At 52.6% G+C, this 18,754-nt stretch overlaps 1 protein-coding gene across 1 annotated transcript in view; it reads left to right on the top strand.

Annotated features, from left to right (window-relative positions):
- Positions 1–2,258: 2,258 nt before the first annotated feature.
- Positions 2,259–18,754, top strand: part of SCN4A (sodium voltage-gated channel alpha subunit 4) — a 33,416-nt gene continuing 16,920 nt past the window's right edge. Inside the window, exons 1-13 of the mRNA XM_035566877.1 lie at positions 2,259–2,522; positions 2,837–2,963; positions 3,780–3,876; positions 4,495–4,623; positions 4,742–4,833; positions 9,408–9,704; positions 11,850–11,913; positions 12,301–12,442; positions 13,362–13,574; positions 15,529–15,684; positions 15,988–16,111; positions 16,671–16,909; positions 18,526–18,699. Of these exons, the coding sequence (XP_035422770.1) occupies positions 2,259–2,522; positions 2,837–2,963; positions 3,780–3,876; positions 4,495–4,623; positions 4,742–4,833; positions 9,408–9,704; positions 11,850–11,913; positions 12,301–12,442; positions 13,362–13,574; positions 15,529–15,684; positions 15,988–16,111; positions 16,671–16,909; positions 18,526–18,699 (2,118 nt within the window). The remainder of the gene's footprint in view (positions 2,523–2,836; positions 2,964–3,779; positions 3,877–4,494; positions 4,624–4,741; positions 4,834–9,407; positions 9,705–11,849; positions 11,914–12,300; positions 12,443–13,361; positions 13,575–15,528; positions 15,685–15,987; positions 16,112–16,670; positions 16,910–18,525; positions 18,700–18,754) is intronic.

Raw genomic sequence — 18,754 nt, 5'->3', positions numbered from 1 at the left:
GCACGTGCTGGGCTGGCCGAAGGGAATGGAGAGAGCAGGTTTCCAGAGCTGCTCAACAGAGCCTGAAACGGGTATAAGTTGGGAATAACGCCAGTGTCACAGAGAGGAGAACGCAGCAGTGAGTTTCCTCTAACAGATCAATGTGGAAAGCAACAGTGGGATCCTGCTGCTGTAGGCAGACATGGTGGCAGAAATTCCCATTTTGCTTGCTTCCATCAGGTCCCAGCCTTGGGCCTGCAATGGCAGGCCTTCGGTACCTGAGCTAGGCTGTGGTCAGCACCAGGCTGTGTTGGCAGAGGTGTGACTCAGTATATCCTATTAAATAAATCCATTTGCAAGGACAACAATTCTCCCCGTATTGAAACAGGTTCAAAACTGAAAAAACTGAAAATTGGAGCTCTTGATTTCTAAAGGCTGCCCCTTTTCAGCAGCCCAAGGCTGCCTGACAGGCAGCAAGTTGCTCCCATCCCTCTACCAGCTGCATTTTGAAGCTGATCACAGTCCTGGAGTGCAACTGCAACCCCATGGAGGGTAGGGGCTGCTTGGGCACAGTGATGGTGGGGGTCCCCGCCCTCTGGTTGCATCTCTGGGGCTGGATGCCTCAGGGGGTGGGCACTGGTACCCCCAACACTGTGCCGCTGCAGGGATCACCAGCCCTTGGCAGCAGGAAATCCATTTTGCATGCTAAGATTCAATTCAGCAGCACTAGTAAGGGAGCGTGGCAGTCCCTAAAATGCAGTTATCCACCACAGCTTGAAATCAATACTTCCCTTTGCCTTTGCTTTTATCACTGGGATTTATAGTCAGCAAAAGAATGTATCGATACTGGCTGTGCACCTAGTGTAGCTTTTCCCAACAGAGCTATAACTGTCCACTTTCAATAATTACAAATGGCTGGAGGTTTCAGTCTCTCAGCTTTAAGCATGGTTTGAGGTTGGGGGTAGGAATATTGACACTAATGCTCTTTCAGGGGCAGCAGCTGTCCAGCAGTATTGTGCAAAGCATTGGCGCATGGAGGAGTTGATGCTCAGGGCTCAGCTTGTTGGTGGGATGCTTGTGTAGGGGAGGGTGTGCACCTCACCTTCCCCAAAATATCAGGGCTCTGCTACAGGCAACACTGATCTTCAATTTCCCTATTTCAGTATGTTGGGTTTTTTTAAGCAAAACATCTTAATCTTTAGTTTTCAGATCATTTTTTTCATCTCTTGCACTTCACTTTTCTTAACAATGGTGAAACCAGAACAAAAAACATTTCCCTCCACCTCTGACTCTGACACTGATATTTTTCAGAAAGCTAATTTTAGTCAACTTCAAGATTCTGGGTGAAACCACATGAAACCAGCAAAATTTCCTGAAAATTCACCTCTGATGCAAGCTGGTCTTTGTGGGTGCAGCAGGCAGCGAGGTGGAGCTGAGGCAAGATGCCACCAAGCAAGAACGCCCCTGGTGCCCAGAAAGCCCTTGCTGGGTACTACAGCCCCTGGGTGCTGTCACCCATCCGCTCCGCACCTTCTCTCCAATGCTTTTAGTTGCTCTGCTTCTCTGTGGAGCCACCCTTATCGTTCCCAAATGGCCCATCCTATTCTGGTTTGGAGAGTGGCCCTGATCTCTGTATGAAAGTGCCACTATTGCTTTCTGGCTTGAGATAAGCCTTAACTCCTTCCTGTTGGGAGCAGAGCCACACAGAGCCGCAGGTCACTTGTGTCTTCTCATGGGGATGGGAGCTGTGGAATGGCCGCTGGCCCATGGGACCGGGCTCCTCCGGCTCAGGACCCTCTTGCTCTGAGCCACGCAAGCTGCTTGCATATAAAAGGAAAAGCAAAGGGGAAAGAGCAGGGGTGGTGCTACTGGTGCTGGAGGTGTCTGGTCTCATTGAACAACCCTGTCTTGTTTGAAGCTGCACGTCGAATGAGCTGGCTGGTGTCAGGGATGCAGCTGTTCGGCTGGTGCAGTGCCCTGAGGAAAGTCCCATGAGATGGGACTTTTGGTTGAGTCTGTGTGGAAGGATTGGAAAGGGTGCCTGCAGCCTGTGTCTGTCCGTCTACGTGCAATCCATGCATCTTTTTTGTGATTACAACAGTTCTGAACTTCTGGCTGAAATAAAGCCACCTGCAGAAGCCCACTGAGGTCTTGCCACCATCCAGCTTCAGTGGCCAAGTCTCTAAATGCCCCCCACATAGCGCCACCCAGCATCAACCCCTCAGCCCACCCTCTCCCCAGCAGGCTGAGCGCAGGCGTCCTGCGAGCAGAATGAGAGCATGGCCGGCCTGCCGCACATCCCGGGCCCCGAGAACCTCCGCCCCTTCACCCCCGAGTCACTGGCTGCCATCGAGCAGCGCATCGCCGAGGCAGAGGCGCTCAAGGTAAAGCGGCAGCAGGTGGAGCTGCCCGAGGAAGAGGAGCTCAAGCCCAGCAGTGACCTGGAAGCCGGCAAGAACCTGCCCCTCATCTATGGTGACCCCCCCATGGAGCTCATCGGGACACCCCTGGAGGACCTGGACCCTTTCTACAAGGATAAGAAGGTGAGGGACAGAGCTTAGCCCATGAGCATTAGGTGCAAGACACCCTGCCCCCCCCAAAAAAGTAAAAAAAACATGGACCTCCCCTTCTTTCACCTGTGCTTCTGGGTCTCATCTGAGCCCACCTTGGAGAGCCATAGCCCCAAATTGCTCTGGTTGCTTCTCCTCTGAAACAGAGCATCCTTTCCATTACAAATTCTCAAGCTTTTGGAGATTGAAAATATGCACAGAGCCCCCACCTCTAACAGCACCACATGGTCCGTGGGGGTTCAGGGATGTGCAGCAGGACTAATGCATCACCTCTCTTTTCTCTGCAGACTTTCATAGTCCTCAACAAAGGGAAGTCCATCTTCCGCTTCTCGGCGACTCCTGCCCTCTACCTGCTGGGTCCCTTCCACCCCATCCGGAGAGGAGCCATCAAAGTGCTCATCCATTCATATCCTTGTTGCATTCTTGCCAGGGCAAATCCTGATGCAGGAAGGGCCAACAGCCCTGCAAGAGGGCTGAGGGAGGTGTTTTGTGATGCAGGTCTCATGGGCTGGTCCCCACCATGGCCAAGAGCCATCCCAGTGCTTTTGTCCCTTCCCAGGGAGTGGGTTTGGGATGCCTTCATGTCAGTCAGCACTCCGACACCAAGAGCTCAAAGCATCAATTTGGTTGGAGAAGGGAGGATGTCTATGTGGTGGGCTTCCTAGGAAGAAGTCCAAGTCTTCCAGGTCTGGAGAGACTTGGAAAGGAAGAAACATGTTTACAGGGCAGAGGATCCTGTCCCAAGCGGGTGGTGGGTGAATTTGGGAGCTCAAGGGATTCTTTGGGAGAGGGGAGGCAGAGGAACCAGGACACTGGGGTATGGGAAAGGAGGCAATGTGGGCAGCAATGGGACTTCTGGAGTGGGACAGACAGGAAAGACCCCAGGAGCAGGAGGGGTCCTAGGGCAGGTGGGAAGCAGCCCCAGTAGGGGCAGTGACTGTGGCAGAGGGATCTGAGAAGTTGTATCCTGGGGTGATGGAGAGGAGGGAACACCAAGGAGATGGGAAGGGGAGCAGAAAGCGAGGCCAGGGCCATGCATGGGAGCAGGGTGCTGTGGAAAGGTGTGAGCATGGGACAGAACTGGAACAGAGCTGCAGGAGGAGCAAGTCAGAGTTCGGGGACAAGGCGGGCACCACAACAAGAGGAGCAGGAGTGCTTGCCTTCCTACCCCCATTAGTACCCGTGCAAAGGGGGAATTAGGCAGCAGCCCCAGCATTTCTCCTTGACCAGTTTTTAAATTATTCAGTATGTTCATCATGATCACGATTTTAACCAACTGCGTGTTTATGACATTGAGCAACCCGCCAGCGTGGTCCAAGATTGTGGAGTAAGTCTCTGCGGGTCAGAGGGGGATCCAGGCAGCCTTCAGAGAAGAGGTGTCCTTGGGAGATGGTGGTGGCCCTCTCGATCTCCAAAGGGACATCTGTGCTCTGCACCTTGCAAAGGGCAGGAGAGTTTCAGAGCTGCCCAAAAGCTGGTGGAGCCCCCTGACAGGAGACCGCTGTCAGTTGGGTTGGGCAGACCATGGTGGTGTGGGGAGGCTGAGCAGATCCACCAGGCCAAGGAGCATGGACTGCCAGGTGGGAAGGGGGAAACGCAGCATTTTCTGCATGGACAGGTTGTGGCAGGGTTTTACAGAGAGTGTAGTGGCAGTGGGACGTGCACAGAGATCAGAGGTGATGCAGGGTAGTCACCCATGGTGGTGACGCCTGAAGGAGTCCCAGTTTGCCCTGTGAACTGAGGTTGTGGGAAAACCTCCCTCAGTGCTGAAGCATGTCAGGAACCTGGCAGCCCCTTGCCACACATCCCAGAACTTGCTTCCAAAAACTGTCCCACGGCACTGGGCACAGGCAGGGCCCAGCAAAACCTCCTGGGGCCCAAACTTCTTCCAGAGCTGACCCTTGGAGCTGGATGAGCATCCCCTGGGTCACCATTCCCATTTCAGATACACCTTCACTGGAATATACACCTTTGAGTCCCTCATAAAGATACTGTCGAGAGGCTTCTGCATCGATGACTTTACATTCCTGCGTGACCCGTGGAATTGGCTGGACTTCATGGTCATCTCCATGGCGTGAGTGCAGTGGGATGGGGGCAGAGACCTGAGGGGGCGCCCTGTGGAGAAGGGCTGGGAATTTGGGGGGTGGTCACCTGGCCCAGCCCCTGATGCCTTCTCCTCTCGCATCTTGCAGCTACATCACCGAGTTCGTGGACCTGGGGAACATATCTGCTCTCAGGACCTTCCGCGTCCTCCGTGCCTTGAAAACCATCACAGTGATACCAGGTGGGAATTAGAGGAGGGGTCTCCTCACCCTTTCTTGAGGTCAGGGTTTTCAATGTTCAAAGCTCTTACAAAAAAAAAAAAAAAAGTGGAAAACATGGTATTCAAAACTTTTAAATCATTTTCCGCCCAGTAATTCAGCTTTTGGGCCAGGCCCAGCTGATTTGACACCTTTAATTTAGCTGCACTCACTCACTGTTTGACTAAATTTTCTGTCAAGCCAGACATGGTGTTTTTAGGGCTTCTCAGAGATGTTCCAAGTGCTAACATTGGGTTTATGGACCTGATTAATGATCCTGATACAGTTTTCACAGAATCACAGAGTCATCTAGGTTGGAAGAGACCTCCAAGATCACCTAGTCCAACCTCTGACCTAACACTAGCAAGTTCTCCACTAAACCATATCACTAAGCTCTACATCCAAATGTCTTTTAAAGACCTCCAGGGATGGTGACTCAACCACTTCCCTCAGCAGCCCATTCCAATGCCTAACAACCCTTCCGGTAAAGAAGTTCTTCCTAATATCCGACATAAACCTCCCCTGGCACAACTTTACCCTATTCCCCCTCGTCCTATCACCAGGCACGTGGGAGAATAGACCAATCCCCACCTCACTACAGCCTCCTTTAAGGTACCTACAGAGAGTGATAAGGTCGCCCCTGAGCCTCCTCTTCTCCAGGCTGAACAACCCCAGCTCCCTCAGCCACTCCTCATAACACTTGTTCTCCAGACCCCTCACCAGCTTCGTTGCCCTTCTCTGGACTCGCTCGAGCACTTCGATGTCCTTCTTGGAGTGAGGAGTCCAAAACTGAACACAGTACTCAAGGTGCGGCCTCACCAGAGCCGAGTACAGGGGGACAATTACTTTCCTAGTCCTGCTGGCCACACTGTTTCTTATACAAGCCAGGATGCTGTTGGCCTTCTTGGCCACGTGAGCACACTTCTGGCTCATATTAAGCTGACTATCAACCAATACTCCCAGGTCCTTCTCTGCCAGGCAGCTTTCTAACCACTCATCTCCCAGCCTGTAGCTCTGCTTGGGGTTGTTGTGCCCCAGGTGCAGGACCCGGCACTTGGCCTTGTTGACCTTCATACAGTTGGTCCCAGCCCATCGGTCCAGCCTATCCAGATCATCCTACCCTCGAGCAGATCAACACACGCACCTCACTTGGTGTCATCTGCAAACTTACTGAGGGTGCACTCGATCCCCTCATCCAGATCATCAATAAAGATATTGAAGTGAACTGGCCCTAGTACTGGGGGACTCCACTACTGACCGGCCTCCAACTGGATTTGACTCCATTCACCACAACTCTTTGGGCCCAGCTATCCAGCCAGTTTTTAACCCAACGAAGCGTACGCCAGTCCAAGCCATGAGCAGCCAGTTTCTTGAGGAGAATGTTGTGGGAAACGGTGTCAAAAGCCTTACTGAAGTCAAGGTAGACCACATCCACAGCCTTTCCCTCATCCACTAAGCATGTCACTTTGTCATAGGAGATCAGGTTTGTCAAGCAGGACCTGCCTTTCGTAAACCCATGCTGACTGGGCCTGATCGCCTGGTTGCCCTGCAAGTGCAGCGTGATGACACTCAAGATAATCTGCTCCATGAGCTTCCCTGGCACTGAAGTCAAACTAACAGGCCTATAGTTTCCCGGGTCTACCCTCTGGCCCTTCTTGTAGATGGGCATCATGTTTGCTAGCCGCCAGTCAACTGGGACCTCCCCTGATAGCCAGGACTGCTGATAAAGGATGGAAAGCAGCTTGGCCAGCTCTTCCGCCAGTTCTCTCAGTACCCTCGGGTGGATCCCATCCGGCCCCATCGACTTGCGTACATCTAAATGCTGTAGCAGGTCACCAACCATTTCCTCGTGGATTATGAGGGCCACATTCTGTTCCCCATCCCCTTCCACCAGCTGAGGGTACTGGGTATCCAGAGAACAACTGGTTTTGCCGCTAAAGACTGAGGCAAAGAAGGCATTAAGCACCTCAGCCTTTTCCTCATCTCTCGTCACTGTTTCCCCCCACATCCAGTAAAGGATGGAGATTCTCCTTAGTCCTCCTTTTCGTGTTAATGTATTTATAAAAACATTTTCTGTTATCTTTAACAGCAGTAGCCAGATTGAGCTCCAGATGAGCTTTGGCCTTTCTAATTTTGTCCCTGCACATCCTTACAACATCCTTATAATCCTTCTGAGTGACCCGCCCTCTTTTCCAAAGACCATAAAACCTCTTTTTTTTTCCGAAGCTCTAGCCACAACTCTCTGTTCAGCCAGGCTGGTCTTCCTCCACGCCGGCTTGTCTTTGGGCACGTGGGGACAGACTGCTCCTGAGCCATTAAGATTTCCTTCTTGAAGAGTGCCCAGCCTTCCTGGACTCCTCTGCCCTTCAGAACTGCCTCCCAAGGGACTCTGCCAACCAGTGTCCTGAACAGCTCAAAGTCAGCCCTCCGGAAGTCCAAGACAGCAGTTTTACTGATCCCCCTCCTGACTTTGCCAAGAATAGAGAACTCTACCATTTCGTGGTCACTCTGCCCAAGACAGCTCCCAACCACCACATCTCCCACCAGTCCTTCTCTGTTTGTGAACAGAAGGTCTAGCAGGGCACCTCCCCTGGTTGGCTCACTAACCAGCTGTGTCAGGAAGCTATCTTCCACTCTCTCCAGAAACCTCCTAGACTGCTTCCTCCGAGCTGTATTGTATTTCCAGGATATGTCTGGGAAGTTGAAGTCCCCCACGAGAACAAGTGCTGACGATTTCGCAACTTCTGCTAGCTGCCTGTATAACTCCTCATCCGTCTCTTCATCCTGGTTTGGCGGTCTGTAACAGACCCCCACCAGGATGCTTGCCTTGTTGGCCTTCCCGCTGATCCTAACACATAGGGACTCAACCTTATCATTCCCAGTCTTGAGTTCCACAGCATCAAAACACTCTCTAACATAGAGAGCCACACCACCACCCCTTCTGTGCTGCCTGTCCCTTCTGAAGAGCCTATAGCCAGTCATTGCAGCACTACAGTCACGGGAGTGGTCCTGCCACATTTCAGTGATGGCAACCAAGTCATAGCCTGCCTGCTGCACGATGGCTTCCAGCTCCTCTTGTTTGTTGCCCATGCTGCATGCATTAGTGTAGATGTACTTCAGTTGGGCCATTGCCTTCTCCCCCGGCCCTGACATTGTTCCCCCTGGCACACCTCTAACAAGCCTTATTTCATCCCCGTCCCCCTTCTTACCTAGTTCATAAAGCCTAGTTTTGTCCCCACAGCTGGCTGCTCTTGTGCCAGGGTTGGGGTATTTGGTGGACTGTGGTGCAAGTGCTAAGCGGTGAGCATTTTATATCAACCCAAATATCCAGCCTAGGGTGTTGGGAGCTTGTTATCAAATAACTCTGGTGTCTGTTTCCCACACCTGATACCATTTCAATGCCCCATGTCAGTACCAGCCAGTGGAAGCACACAGAAACCATAGGTCAGACCCCCAGAAGAAGTATGAGATTGAGCTGTGAGTGATAATTTGTTGTGGTGGAAAAATCCTGCTTCATCTTTTGTTCCTGTAGCTTCCACATCTTTTGGGTTTCTATTTGAAAGGTTTTATTTTGCCTCCATCAAACAGGCTAAAAACTGCATTTAGGAAAAAGTAAGCATCTTTCTTGGTCCCAGGGCTCTTATTTCTGGAATGACATCCCCCCAAGAGGCTCTACAGAAATAGCAGTTTCAAAAATAAGCTGTTTTGAATGGCTGTCCTAAGCATTTCGCAACATAGACAAGCCCTTGGAGAACAAGGTTTTACCTAAATAGTTTGGGCAGGGGGGAACTGGCATGATGACAGGGCTAAAAACCCTGCATCTTTGGAGAACTGCCTCCATACACATTGCTCCGAGCTGCTTTAAGATCAACGTCAGGATGTCCTGGCGTCACCCATCATGCACACAGACAGGAACGACAATTCCTCATCAAAAGCCCAGCAAGGATCCGCGGGCAAGCCTCCCTGCTGCTGTCTGTGGAGGAAGCAAGTTAATCCCAGTGCTTAATGCAAACTGTCGCTTCCATCACCTCTGCTCAGATGCCTGAGGGTTTCTCTGCCTGGAATGGACCAGCTGGGCTCTGGCCACAGCACATGTGGGGGTTTTGGACCATGGAGGCTTTTGTGCAGCCAGAGCCAAGAGCGATGCTGAGCATCTTCCAACTGGGCTGGCAAACGGCTTCCCCGTGTGCCACAGCAAAGTGATCTGTCCTGGTGGTTTGGGGCAAAAATGGCCAGATAGGGGCATTTGGGAAAAGCGTAAAGCCAAATGGGATGGGCTTTGAGTTGTGATGCTGAGGTCAAAGCTGGTGCAGGGAGGCCTGGCCGCCCCCCTCCCAGGGGGACAAATCTGGGGAAGGGTCGATGCTGCCCAGCCGTGTGTGGGGACAGAGGGGTAGCCAGGATACAGCGTGGGGCAGGGCAGTGAGTCTGAGTCCATAGGGTGAAACTGGTGATACCGCGTGTCCCCACCAGATCCAGACCCTCTGGGGAGCACCATAGCGTGATCTCCACCAGCAGCAAACCAGCAATTAGCTCAGCAGCAACGCCTCCCTCCTAGGGCTGAAGACGATCGTTGGGGCGCTCATCCAGTCGGTGAAGAAGCTCTCAGATGTCATGATCCTCACCGTCTTCTGCCTGAGTGTCTTTGCCCTCATTGGCCTCCAGCTCTTCATGGGAAACCTCCGGCACAAGTGCGTGCGGTGGCCCCCCCTCAATGACACCCTGCTGGGGGACTTCGGGCTGGACAATGACACATTGGCCAACGCAACGCTCTACGGCAACCTCACCGACAGCATTGACAGCAACTTCACCAGCAACAACACCTTTGATTTTGAGGCCTACATCAACGATGAAGGTAAATGCTTGCTGCCCCCCTTCTCCATCAAGCATGTCACACTCCTTGCTCCTTGGTTTACCCCTCTCTTCCTCCATGTCCGACCAAGATGGTTTGTTCTCATGGGTCTTCCTGCTGAGGTGCTTCAACAGGGTTTGGGTTTTGCAAGGAGATATGGATGGTGGGTGAGATGATGGATGTGCATACTCAGAGAATGGACAGATGGGCTTAAATCTTCCTTGTCAGGGAAAATGCAGTTCCCTTGGCATGCCAGACTCTTCCAGGAATGTTGTAGGGTAGGGAGGCAACTGGAAAAACCGGCATCTCCATCTCTGCCCTGTGATAGCAAGGTCTCACTCTTCCCCATCAGGGTGAGCTCTAGGGGATGACTGCTCCGTCTGGTCACAGCAGGGGGATGCAGCCCTCTAGGAGGAGACGGGACTTGGGGTGGACAACCAGAGGGATGCAGGAATGACATTTCCCATTTTCACTATTGCTTCAGAGCAGGGTCCTTCCCCAAGTACCTCTGCCTCTGGCTAGCACAGTGTGCAACACCGTGACAGCCAACAGGAGGGAAAGGAGGAGAGGTGGGATCAAGCACAGGTCCATGGACAGGTCTTCATGTTTGCTATGTTACTACCACTTCTTAGAGATGAGTTTGGCCCAAAAAGTGTTGTGAGTTTTTCTTGTCTCTCTTGTTTTTTATAAAACACTCCATGAAAATGTGAAGATCTTGGAAAAGCTGTCAGAAGGGTTTTCATTTGCCTTTAATTGTTGTTTTCCTGTGGAATGGACTTTTGACTAATTGTGGCTTTATTCCTTTTTTTTCCTCCCAACTCCTTCTGGCTCCCAGACCCTGGGGAAAGCCCAGTCCCAAACACAGGCTCTGACTTTGAACTTCTGACCAAACCTCACCTTGTGCAACCAAACTGAGCACTTGCTAGAAGCAGTCACACACACACAAAAAAAACAAACAAACAAACAACAAAAAAAGAAAAGGAAGCAGCATCCAGAAGCAATACTGTGTTGGAAAACACTTGGGAAAATCCACACGGGTCACAGATTAAAAGCAGACTTGCCTAGAGCAAGCTGTGCCTTGGGGATGGTCTCTGACAGAGATGTTTCACATCCCATTTTGGGCACTCAAATCTCAGCAGAAGGTTGGGTTACGACACGGCTGAGCTGTTTTGACCAGCTGTGTAAGTAGCTCTGGCATTAATTACAGGAAGTCTTCTATGCAGGGGTGCAAATTCAATATATAGAATCTAATGAGCGCAGTGCAAATAGCAACAGCACCCTGCGTCTGTGCCTTCAGGTTAGCAGCTCCTGGGGCCCGGCCAAAAACACATTTCCTGGAGCTTCATGAGTGGGACAACACTTCCCACAGAGGTTAAATAAAAGCTGGGTGGCAAGAAGGCAAGCACGGCCAGGGGTGCTCCTAGGAAGCTCCAGAAATCCCAGTGTGGGTCCCAGTTGCTGTGCTAGGTGATGCTTGAGGCCATGGGTGGGTGTCTCGAGGGGCTCATCTCTGTGTCCCTGGGGGCAGGAGACTGGTGGTGGCACGTCTTGGGAGCTCCTGTGGCTGTGGGTCTGTGCCTGAGCTGGAGAGATGAGCTTTAAGGAGTTCTGGTCTCATGTCTGTGAGCAGGTGGGGTTTTCCACCAGGGAGGGACTTGTTGGGATGGGAGCAGCAGGATGAAGGTGATGGCCATGGGCCATTTCCCCAGGCTTTTTGGATCCCAGGCTGCTGGTCTGCAGAAGTCCCAGCGTTTGCTCATCTGAGCCCTGTCACCTCCCAGTGCTTTCATCCATCTCCATGAACACCTGTGCTGGTAACGTCCCTTTGACCATCTGCTAGCCCACCTTCCCACAAGGCCTGACCCTGCCACTTGGCTGTTTCCAGAGCTCTTTTTGGGCTTGAAGCCATCCAGCTGGGCAGGTGAAACAATGCCGCGAGGTCTGAGCTGGCGCCAAGTAGTGCAGCACAGACAGCAAAGTCAGCAGGCAGGAGACAGCCCAGAGCCCAGCGCTAGGCGCTGGGATGGTTTCCCTGATAGTGAGGAGCTGCCAAGAACTTGAAAGTCAATGTTTGTATTTTTTGTTTTGTTTTGTTTTGTTTTGTTTTGTTTTGTTTTCCTGTGTCTTGCTCTTTCCCTATCTGCGAAGCAAATTTCTACTTTCTGGAGGGAGCGCTCGATGCCCTGCTCTGCGGGAACAGCAGCGATGCTGGGTGAGTGCAGCTCATGCTGCTGACCTAGGTCCCCTCTGGCTCCCTGGGGAGGGGTCAAGGCAGCCTGCAGGACCACTGAACAGTCTGGGCATGTCGACGGCACCCTTGTGGTCATGTTTCTGCCGCAGAAAACATAGCAAGTTCCCACCTGCGGGATGGAACAAGCAGCCCGTTGGAACAGGCTGCCCAGAAAAGCAGTGTATGCCCTGTCACTGCAAGTGTTCAATGTTGGGTTGGTGGGGCTTTGATCAACATGATCCAGGGAAAAATAGCCCGTGGCAGACATCTAGATGGTCTTTAAGGGTTTCCTTGGAACCCAAACCGCTCTGCAGGCTGAGGGCGCACACGGGGCGGTGACAGGGCCTGACGCCGGCTGCCCTTTGGCAGGAAGTGCCCTGAGGGATACGAGTGCATGAAGGCGGGGAGGAACCCCAACTACGGCTACACCAGCTACGACACCTTCAGCTGGGCTTTCCTGGCGCTGTTCCGCCTCATGACGCAGGACTTTTGGGAGAACCTCTTCCAGCTGGTAGGTGCTCGTGGGACCCTGGTGCATGGCTTCAGTCATCCATCCCTCTGGGCACTGGCCTCAACTTTTATTTCATTTATTTATTTTGTATATTTACTCCTTCCATGCAAATACTCTCAATTCAATGTTGCCCCTGGTCTAGGACAGGTAAAAAGTCACTTGGTTGGCTATTTGTGGGACTGTTAGTTCAGGGAACTAATGAGGATCAGCAGAGACAGGGCATGGTCCTGTCCAGCTCCCCACCCTGAGCGGTGCAGGATGCTTTCAAAGCCCAGGTATGCTTCAGGGAAGTATACCCCTGTCAGCATATCAGGGAAATCAGGGGTTTACAGGAGTACCTGCTACATCTCCAGCTTGAGATAGTTATCCCCCCTTACCCTCTCCCTTAGGTTGGTTGTCCCCCGGACTGAGGTATCCTATAGGTAGAAGCTGCAGACACCACGAAATTCCCCTGGCCAAATGGATGCAGCCCCGGCTCTGGGACTGATTAGATAAGAAGGGCAAGCCAGTGCCTGTGTCCTCTGGAGGTGATGGCACCCAGATGCGGAGTTAGAGAAGAACTTGTCCCAAGGATAAGACCTGAGCAGTCGGGCTCTGGGACATCGGCCCCTGTCCCAGAGGCGCAGGTCTGCAAATGTCGGCCCCATCTCTACGCACGCCTGCCCCAGGCTGCCGGTGGGCACAGGGCAGTGCAGATGGCTTTGCCGAGACCTCCATCCTTTCCACACCAGTCCTAACCCAGTGCTGTGGACTGCAGGAAGGTCAGCTGGGCAGCGAGCAGCCCTCAGGGAAAATGGGAGCAAAATCTTATATCACTACCGTGAATGGGAGGGTGTCCAGAGCAAGGATTCTCGTTCATTACCACCAAACTGAAACCATGCTGAGGAGGTGTGACAGCCTGTTCCTCCCCTTCCCACAGACCCTGCGTGCAGCAGGGAAGACATACATGATCTTCTTCGTGGTGGTTATATTCCTGGGTTCCTTCTACCTCATCAACCTCATCCTGGCGGTGGTAGCCATGGCCTACGCAGAACAAAATGATGCCACGATGCTGGAGGCGCAGCAGAAGGAGGAGGAATTTCAGCAGCTCATGGAGCAGCTGAAGAAGCACCAGGAGGAGCAAGAGAAGCAGGTTGGTGGAAAGCATTGAGGCCACGATGAGGAACCTTAGGAATAAAAGGAGAAAAGGAGAGGCAGTGACAAGTGTGGTGATATTCCTATTTCTGTAAAATCTAAGAATAAGCCCCACTTGCTCCCTACCAACCAAAGATGAGAACTGAGTACCTATTTTGGGGTCACCAGCTGAATCAAAAGTTGACATATTCTCGGGGCGGGGGGGGGGGGAGGGAGGGGTCAGGAATAAAAGGCTGAAAATATTAAATTCCCACATCCAAACACCAACAAAAGGAGCACTGGGAGGCAGCAGAGAGGTGCAGCACAGGTCCAGCACAGCTTGAAAGGAAGAGGTGAGAAACAAGGCAGGAAGGACACCAGAACTAATAATAGATCCTTCTACAGCACATCAAGAGCAGGAAACCTAGCAGAGAGCCTGCAGGGGCAGGTTGCAATCAGGGCATGAAAGAACCACTCAAGAGAGATAGGGCAGTTGCAGCAAAGTTTGATGAATTTTGACCAACACTGGAAACAGAAGACCCAAGAGACCCTGAATCTTGCCCACGGAGGTCCTGGTGTCCTTACAGGAGCAGAGAGAAAGTTTTGGGGGTCCAGCCTTGCAGCTGTGCCCCAACATGTGCACATCTACAGCAGGGTTTGCACTGATATTCATCTCAGGTGGCATTATCAGGTGGTCTCTGGAGGTGCCTGGTGTCCGTCCATTTGCTCCATTGCAGTTCTGGGTGTTATCTTAGCCCCTTTCTGGTCCATGGGTTTCTCTCTTCAGCACAATACACCTACAAAAATGTGACCAAGAGCTTCTCTGATGTTTGACACTGCTGCCCAGACATTTTCTATCTCTAGTCATCATTTTGGCACACGTCAGCAATGTCTGCAGGAGACGTGTCTGTAAATCTAATCATTAGTCTGGGCAAAAGACCAGCTTCCTCACATGTAGAGAGATACAAAGCAGTGATTTCCTCTCTCTAGAGCCTCTCTCTCTTTGCTTATCTGTGCGGAGCCACAGCATCCTCCAAGGAAGTGGCTTGCTCTTATCAGGCTGCTGCTGTTCACAGGATGGGTCTGAGCAAGCCCTGCCCCACGGATGGGGACTCCAGGGCTGGGTGTGAAGCTGGTGCCCTGGCTAGTTCCCTGGACACATCAACCAGCGAGTTGCCCAAAGGCTTTGTTAAGGGATGATTCTCGTTAATTGTCACCTAGAATAAAGGATAAGATGGAGGGAACTGTCTGAGAGGGAGGACAAAGCACCTATGAGAAATGGGCACTTGGATCCATTAACATCCAGCGAGCAAGCATGGAAATCCAAATGTATTGCAGCCACAGGGAGGGAGAGAGGTTCCTGCTCTGCCATGACATGCTTAGTGCTACCAGTGGTCATTGCAAACTTCAAACATTAATATCACTGTCAGAGAAAACTGAATGAAACAACAGATTGTGCAAATGAAAAAATTGTAAACCAACTTCTGGAAAAACAATTTTGAAATTCTGACCCAATCATTCACAATTTCAGTGCAAGTCCAAAAGTCTTGGACATCCCATTTCACCAAGACCCCAGAAGAGTTTGCTTCTCTTTCCATTTGAGATGAAAGCACATTTCAAAGATTAAAATTTCCCGCAAGACAGAAATTAGAGGTTTTGCGTAGTTTCATCCTTATGAATTATTCACTCTGGCTTAGCGCGGTGGGGTATGCATTGAGAAGGAAAGGCTGGCAACCTCAGGCATGTGCTGCTGAACCCTTGCCAACAGCTATTCCTCGTCGCTGCTCGTTAGGATGTGAGCTTGCGGATGAGCTCACCTTTGCCCAGATCTTGCAGCAGCAGACTTTGGGGTCACAAAGTCCTTGCTCAGGACAGTTTTAGGACTCAGTTCATCCCCTTCCGTAGCGTGATGCCCCGCAGAGGTTTTGGGAAGGTGGCAGATGTGTGGGTGATGGAGATGTGGGTGGCTGCAGTTGCAGGACAGGCGGTCCAGCAGTGGCTCCCTGCGCAGCAGTACGGCCGAGAAGAAGAGCGACTCGGACCTGAACAGTGACCAGGACAAGACGAAGGACTGCAATGGACGAGTGGTCCCCAAGGTGGTGCTGGAGCGGTCCGCCACGGTGATTGAAGTACGTGCTCAGTCCCAGCCTTCCCACCCAACAGAGCGTAGCGGAGGGGCAGGCTGCTGCAGTGCAGGGTGCCATGCCCCAACACAACCCCAAAGCTCTCTTAGAAGTGCCCACTTTATAGTGGGTCCTAGCAGCCGTTCTGCAGCCTAACTGCAGCTCCCACATTGCACCCCAACCGCAGCTCCCACATTGCACCCCAAGGTCTCTCTAGACCATGCCCCCATGCCCATTTTTTTTTCTTTGTCTTCTCAACCTTTAAGTGCATTAAAAACGCAGTCATCCCCTGTAGGCCTCCTCTTCTAGTTCAACCCAGGCAATGAGACAGAGAAATCAAACCACAACCACCTCACCGTGGGCAACCAAGATGGGCCAGGCCTTGAGAAGAGAGTGGGGAGTGCCATCAGTGTCATCTCCAACGCCGTGGAAGGTATGTCCTTGCTTGGGCGCAGACTCCATGCGCCGGCTGTTTAAGCCCGACCAGGGTGGGTGGGTGGGCAGGGGGTGCTCGGTGTGTGCCAGGGGCTGTCACACATCTCCAGACCCATGCAAGGGGCGGCTCTGGGCCCAGGGTCTCCATATGGGGTCGACATACTGCAGTGGTGTTCAAGCAAGGTACTTCATCCCATCTCACGAGGGTGCTGCCCAGAGGAAATCATACAATTTCTCATGCAAAAGAATGGGATTACAGTTGATTACAGCAGTCTTCGGAGTAAATCAAGAGCTGTTGAGCAGTTTCCCAAGAGCTCCTGTCTTAACTTTAGCAAAAAGTGCCGCAGGCTCAGCAGCGCCAGGCTCCTCAGCCCTGCCCTCCTGGAGAGCCACTGTGCCCAGGCACCTCCATTCAGCCCCCAAATGCATCCTGTAGGTTGCCTAGGGCTGGATCTAGGACCTCAACAGAGGTCTCTTCTGGTGGGTTCACACTTGGCCCACCCAGGGGAGGGCAGGAGAAGCCCAGGCTGATGACAGTTTTTCCTTCCTGCCCTCAGAGCTGGAGGAGGCTCACCAGAAGTGCCCGCCTTGGTGGTACAAATTTGCTCACACGTTCCTGATCTGGGACTGCTGCCTTCCATGGCTGAAGCTGAAGGAGTTTGTCAAGCTGGTGGTGATGGACCCCTTTGTGGACCTGGGCATCACCATCTGCATCGTGCTCAACACGCTCTTCATGGCCATGGAGCACTACCCCATGACAGAGGAGTTTGAGAATGTGCTGACTGTGGGGAACCTGGTAGGCAGCTCCTGGTGCCCCGTCCTTCCCTGTTTAGAGCCATAGCAGCCAAAGCCTGGTGGGATGATCCCCCCCACTCCCCTCGTCTCACCAGAACGGCATGCTGGAAGCCCTTCCCAGCTGCTGAGAAGGTACTCGGGAGGTCTGGTCACAGCATCCCTGGGATGGGATGGGCTCCAGGACTTTTCAGATCAAGGGGCAGCAGCGGAGGTGATATGGTGGTGGGGCTCCATCATCCCCTGCTCTCCTGCTGCAGCTTCTGGGCAGGTGCCCATCTCACATGGTGCATCTCAGTGATGCCAATGTGGACGTGGCTTTCCAGGGCTGTTCTGTAGGGCCAGCTCCTATATCTCAGCCCAGGTCAGGCAGGAGCTGCCGTCAGCCCTGGCCTGAGCCACAGTGGCCTCCTGGTGCTGGGTGGCTCACTCGTGCTGGGAGGGAAAGGTCCCTGCTGAGCAGCAGGTAGTGGTGCTAGCAGCATTAAAAATATATAATAATAATGATTAAGACTTTTCCCAGTGAAATCACCGCAAATCTGGACTGTTCTGATTTCATGGGCATATTTAATGCCAAGCTGTGGCTGCTCCTCGCTGGAGCTCAGGGTAAAGGGCTTTCAGCTGGATGCAGGCTGCTGGGGGGACAGGCCCAGGAGGCCCCTGGTTGCTCTGGGAAGCTCAGCCAAGGGCCGGGAGAGAGGGGAGGGAGGACTTCATCTTCTCTCCTGCCACCTTGCCCTGCTCCAGCACTTGCCGGGACCTCTCCGTGCACAAGCATGCGGGTGACATGGGGTCCGAGCCCCAGGCAGGGTGACGCTCAGCACATAGCTGCTTTGTCTCTGGTTTCATTCAGGAAATACAAGGGGATTAATTGGCTGTTGCTCGAAGCAGCACGGTCACGCTGCAAAAAACAGTTCCAGCTTCTCCTTGGCTGTCAGCGATTTCTGTCTGTGTAGAGCCAGCAGGAGAACCAGCGCGACCGTGGGGCTTTGCTGGGGAATCCAGGTGTCGCCTGGAGCAGGAGGAGCAGCTCTCCTGCAATGGGACATGTCAGGGAGCAACCCCTGGGGTGCTGATGCAGAAGCCTCCCTGCAGCCTCCCCTTCCAGCACAATCCACATCCAGAGCAAAATTTGTCACCGGGCACCCTCTGTGCATGCCATGTCATGCAATTACATCGAGGATGTTAATTGTCACATCGCTGATCCTGCTCTGGAGTAATGTGATAATGCACAGGGCTGTTGTAGCCCCAGGAAAAGCGATGTGTAAAAGCTGTGTCATGGGGCCCGGGGGAACACCAGAACATCCCAATATCATCACGGTTCCCAATGCTGGGAATTCCTGTGATTCAGCCAGTGTTTGTACTGGGTTTCTTTACCAATGGAACTTCTTATTTTTAATTTCTACCTGTCAGCGCACACCTTGGCTAAGTCTTTCCAGACCCAGCCACCAGCGTTCCCCATGCTCCTCACAAGTCATACTGGGCAGCAGCTGGGAGATGGTTCCCAAAGGAGGACCCAAAGGGATGAAAAATAGCCCCAAAATGAAGTGCTACCCACTCCATACAGAAGCTTGGCGTGCTGGCTTTTGAGCAAACTGAGAGTGTGATTTTTCCCCACAGGTCTTTACGGGGATCTTCACGGCAGAGATGGTCCTGAAGCTCATTGCGTTGGACCCCTATGAGTATTTCCAGCAGGGCTGGAACATATTTGACAGCATCATCGTCACCCTGAGCCTGGTGGAGCTGGGTCTGGCCAACGTGCAGGGGCTCTCCGTGCTCCGCTCCTTCCGCTTGGTACGTGCCACAGGGCCGAGCGGTGCCAGGGGGTTTGGGATGCAGGCAGCACCAG

This window comes from Cygnus atratus, chromosome 25 (assembly GCF_013377495.2).
Source record: "Cygnus atratus isolate AKBS03 ecotype Queensland, Australia chromosome 25, CAtr_DNAZoo_HiC_assembly, whole genome shotgun sequence".
Taxonomy (NCBI): Eukaryota; Metazoa; Chordata; class Aves; order Anseriformes; family Anatidae; genus Cygnus; species Cygnus atratus.
This window is presented reverse-complemented; position numbering and strand designations above follow the sequence as displayed.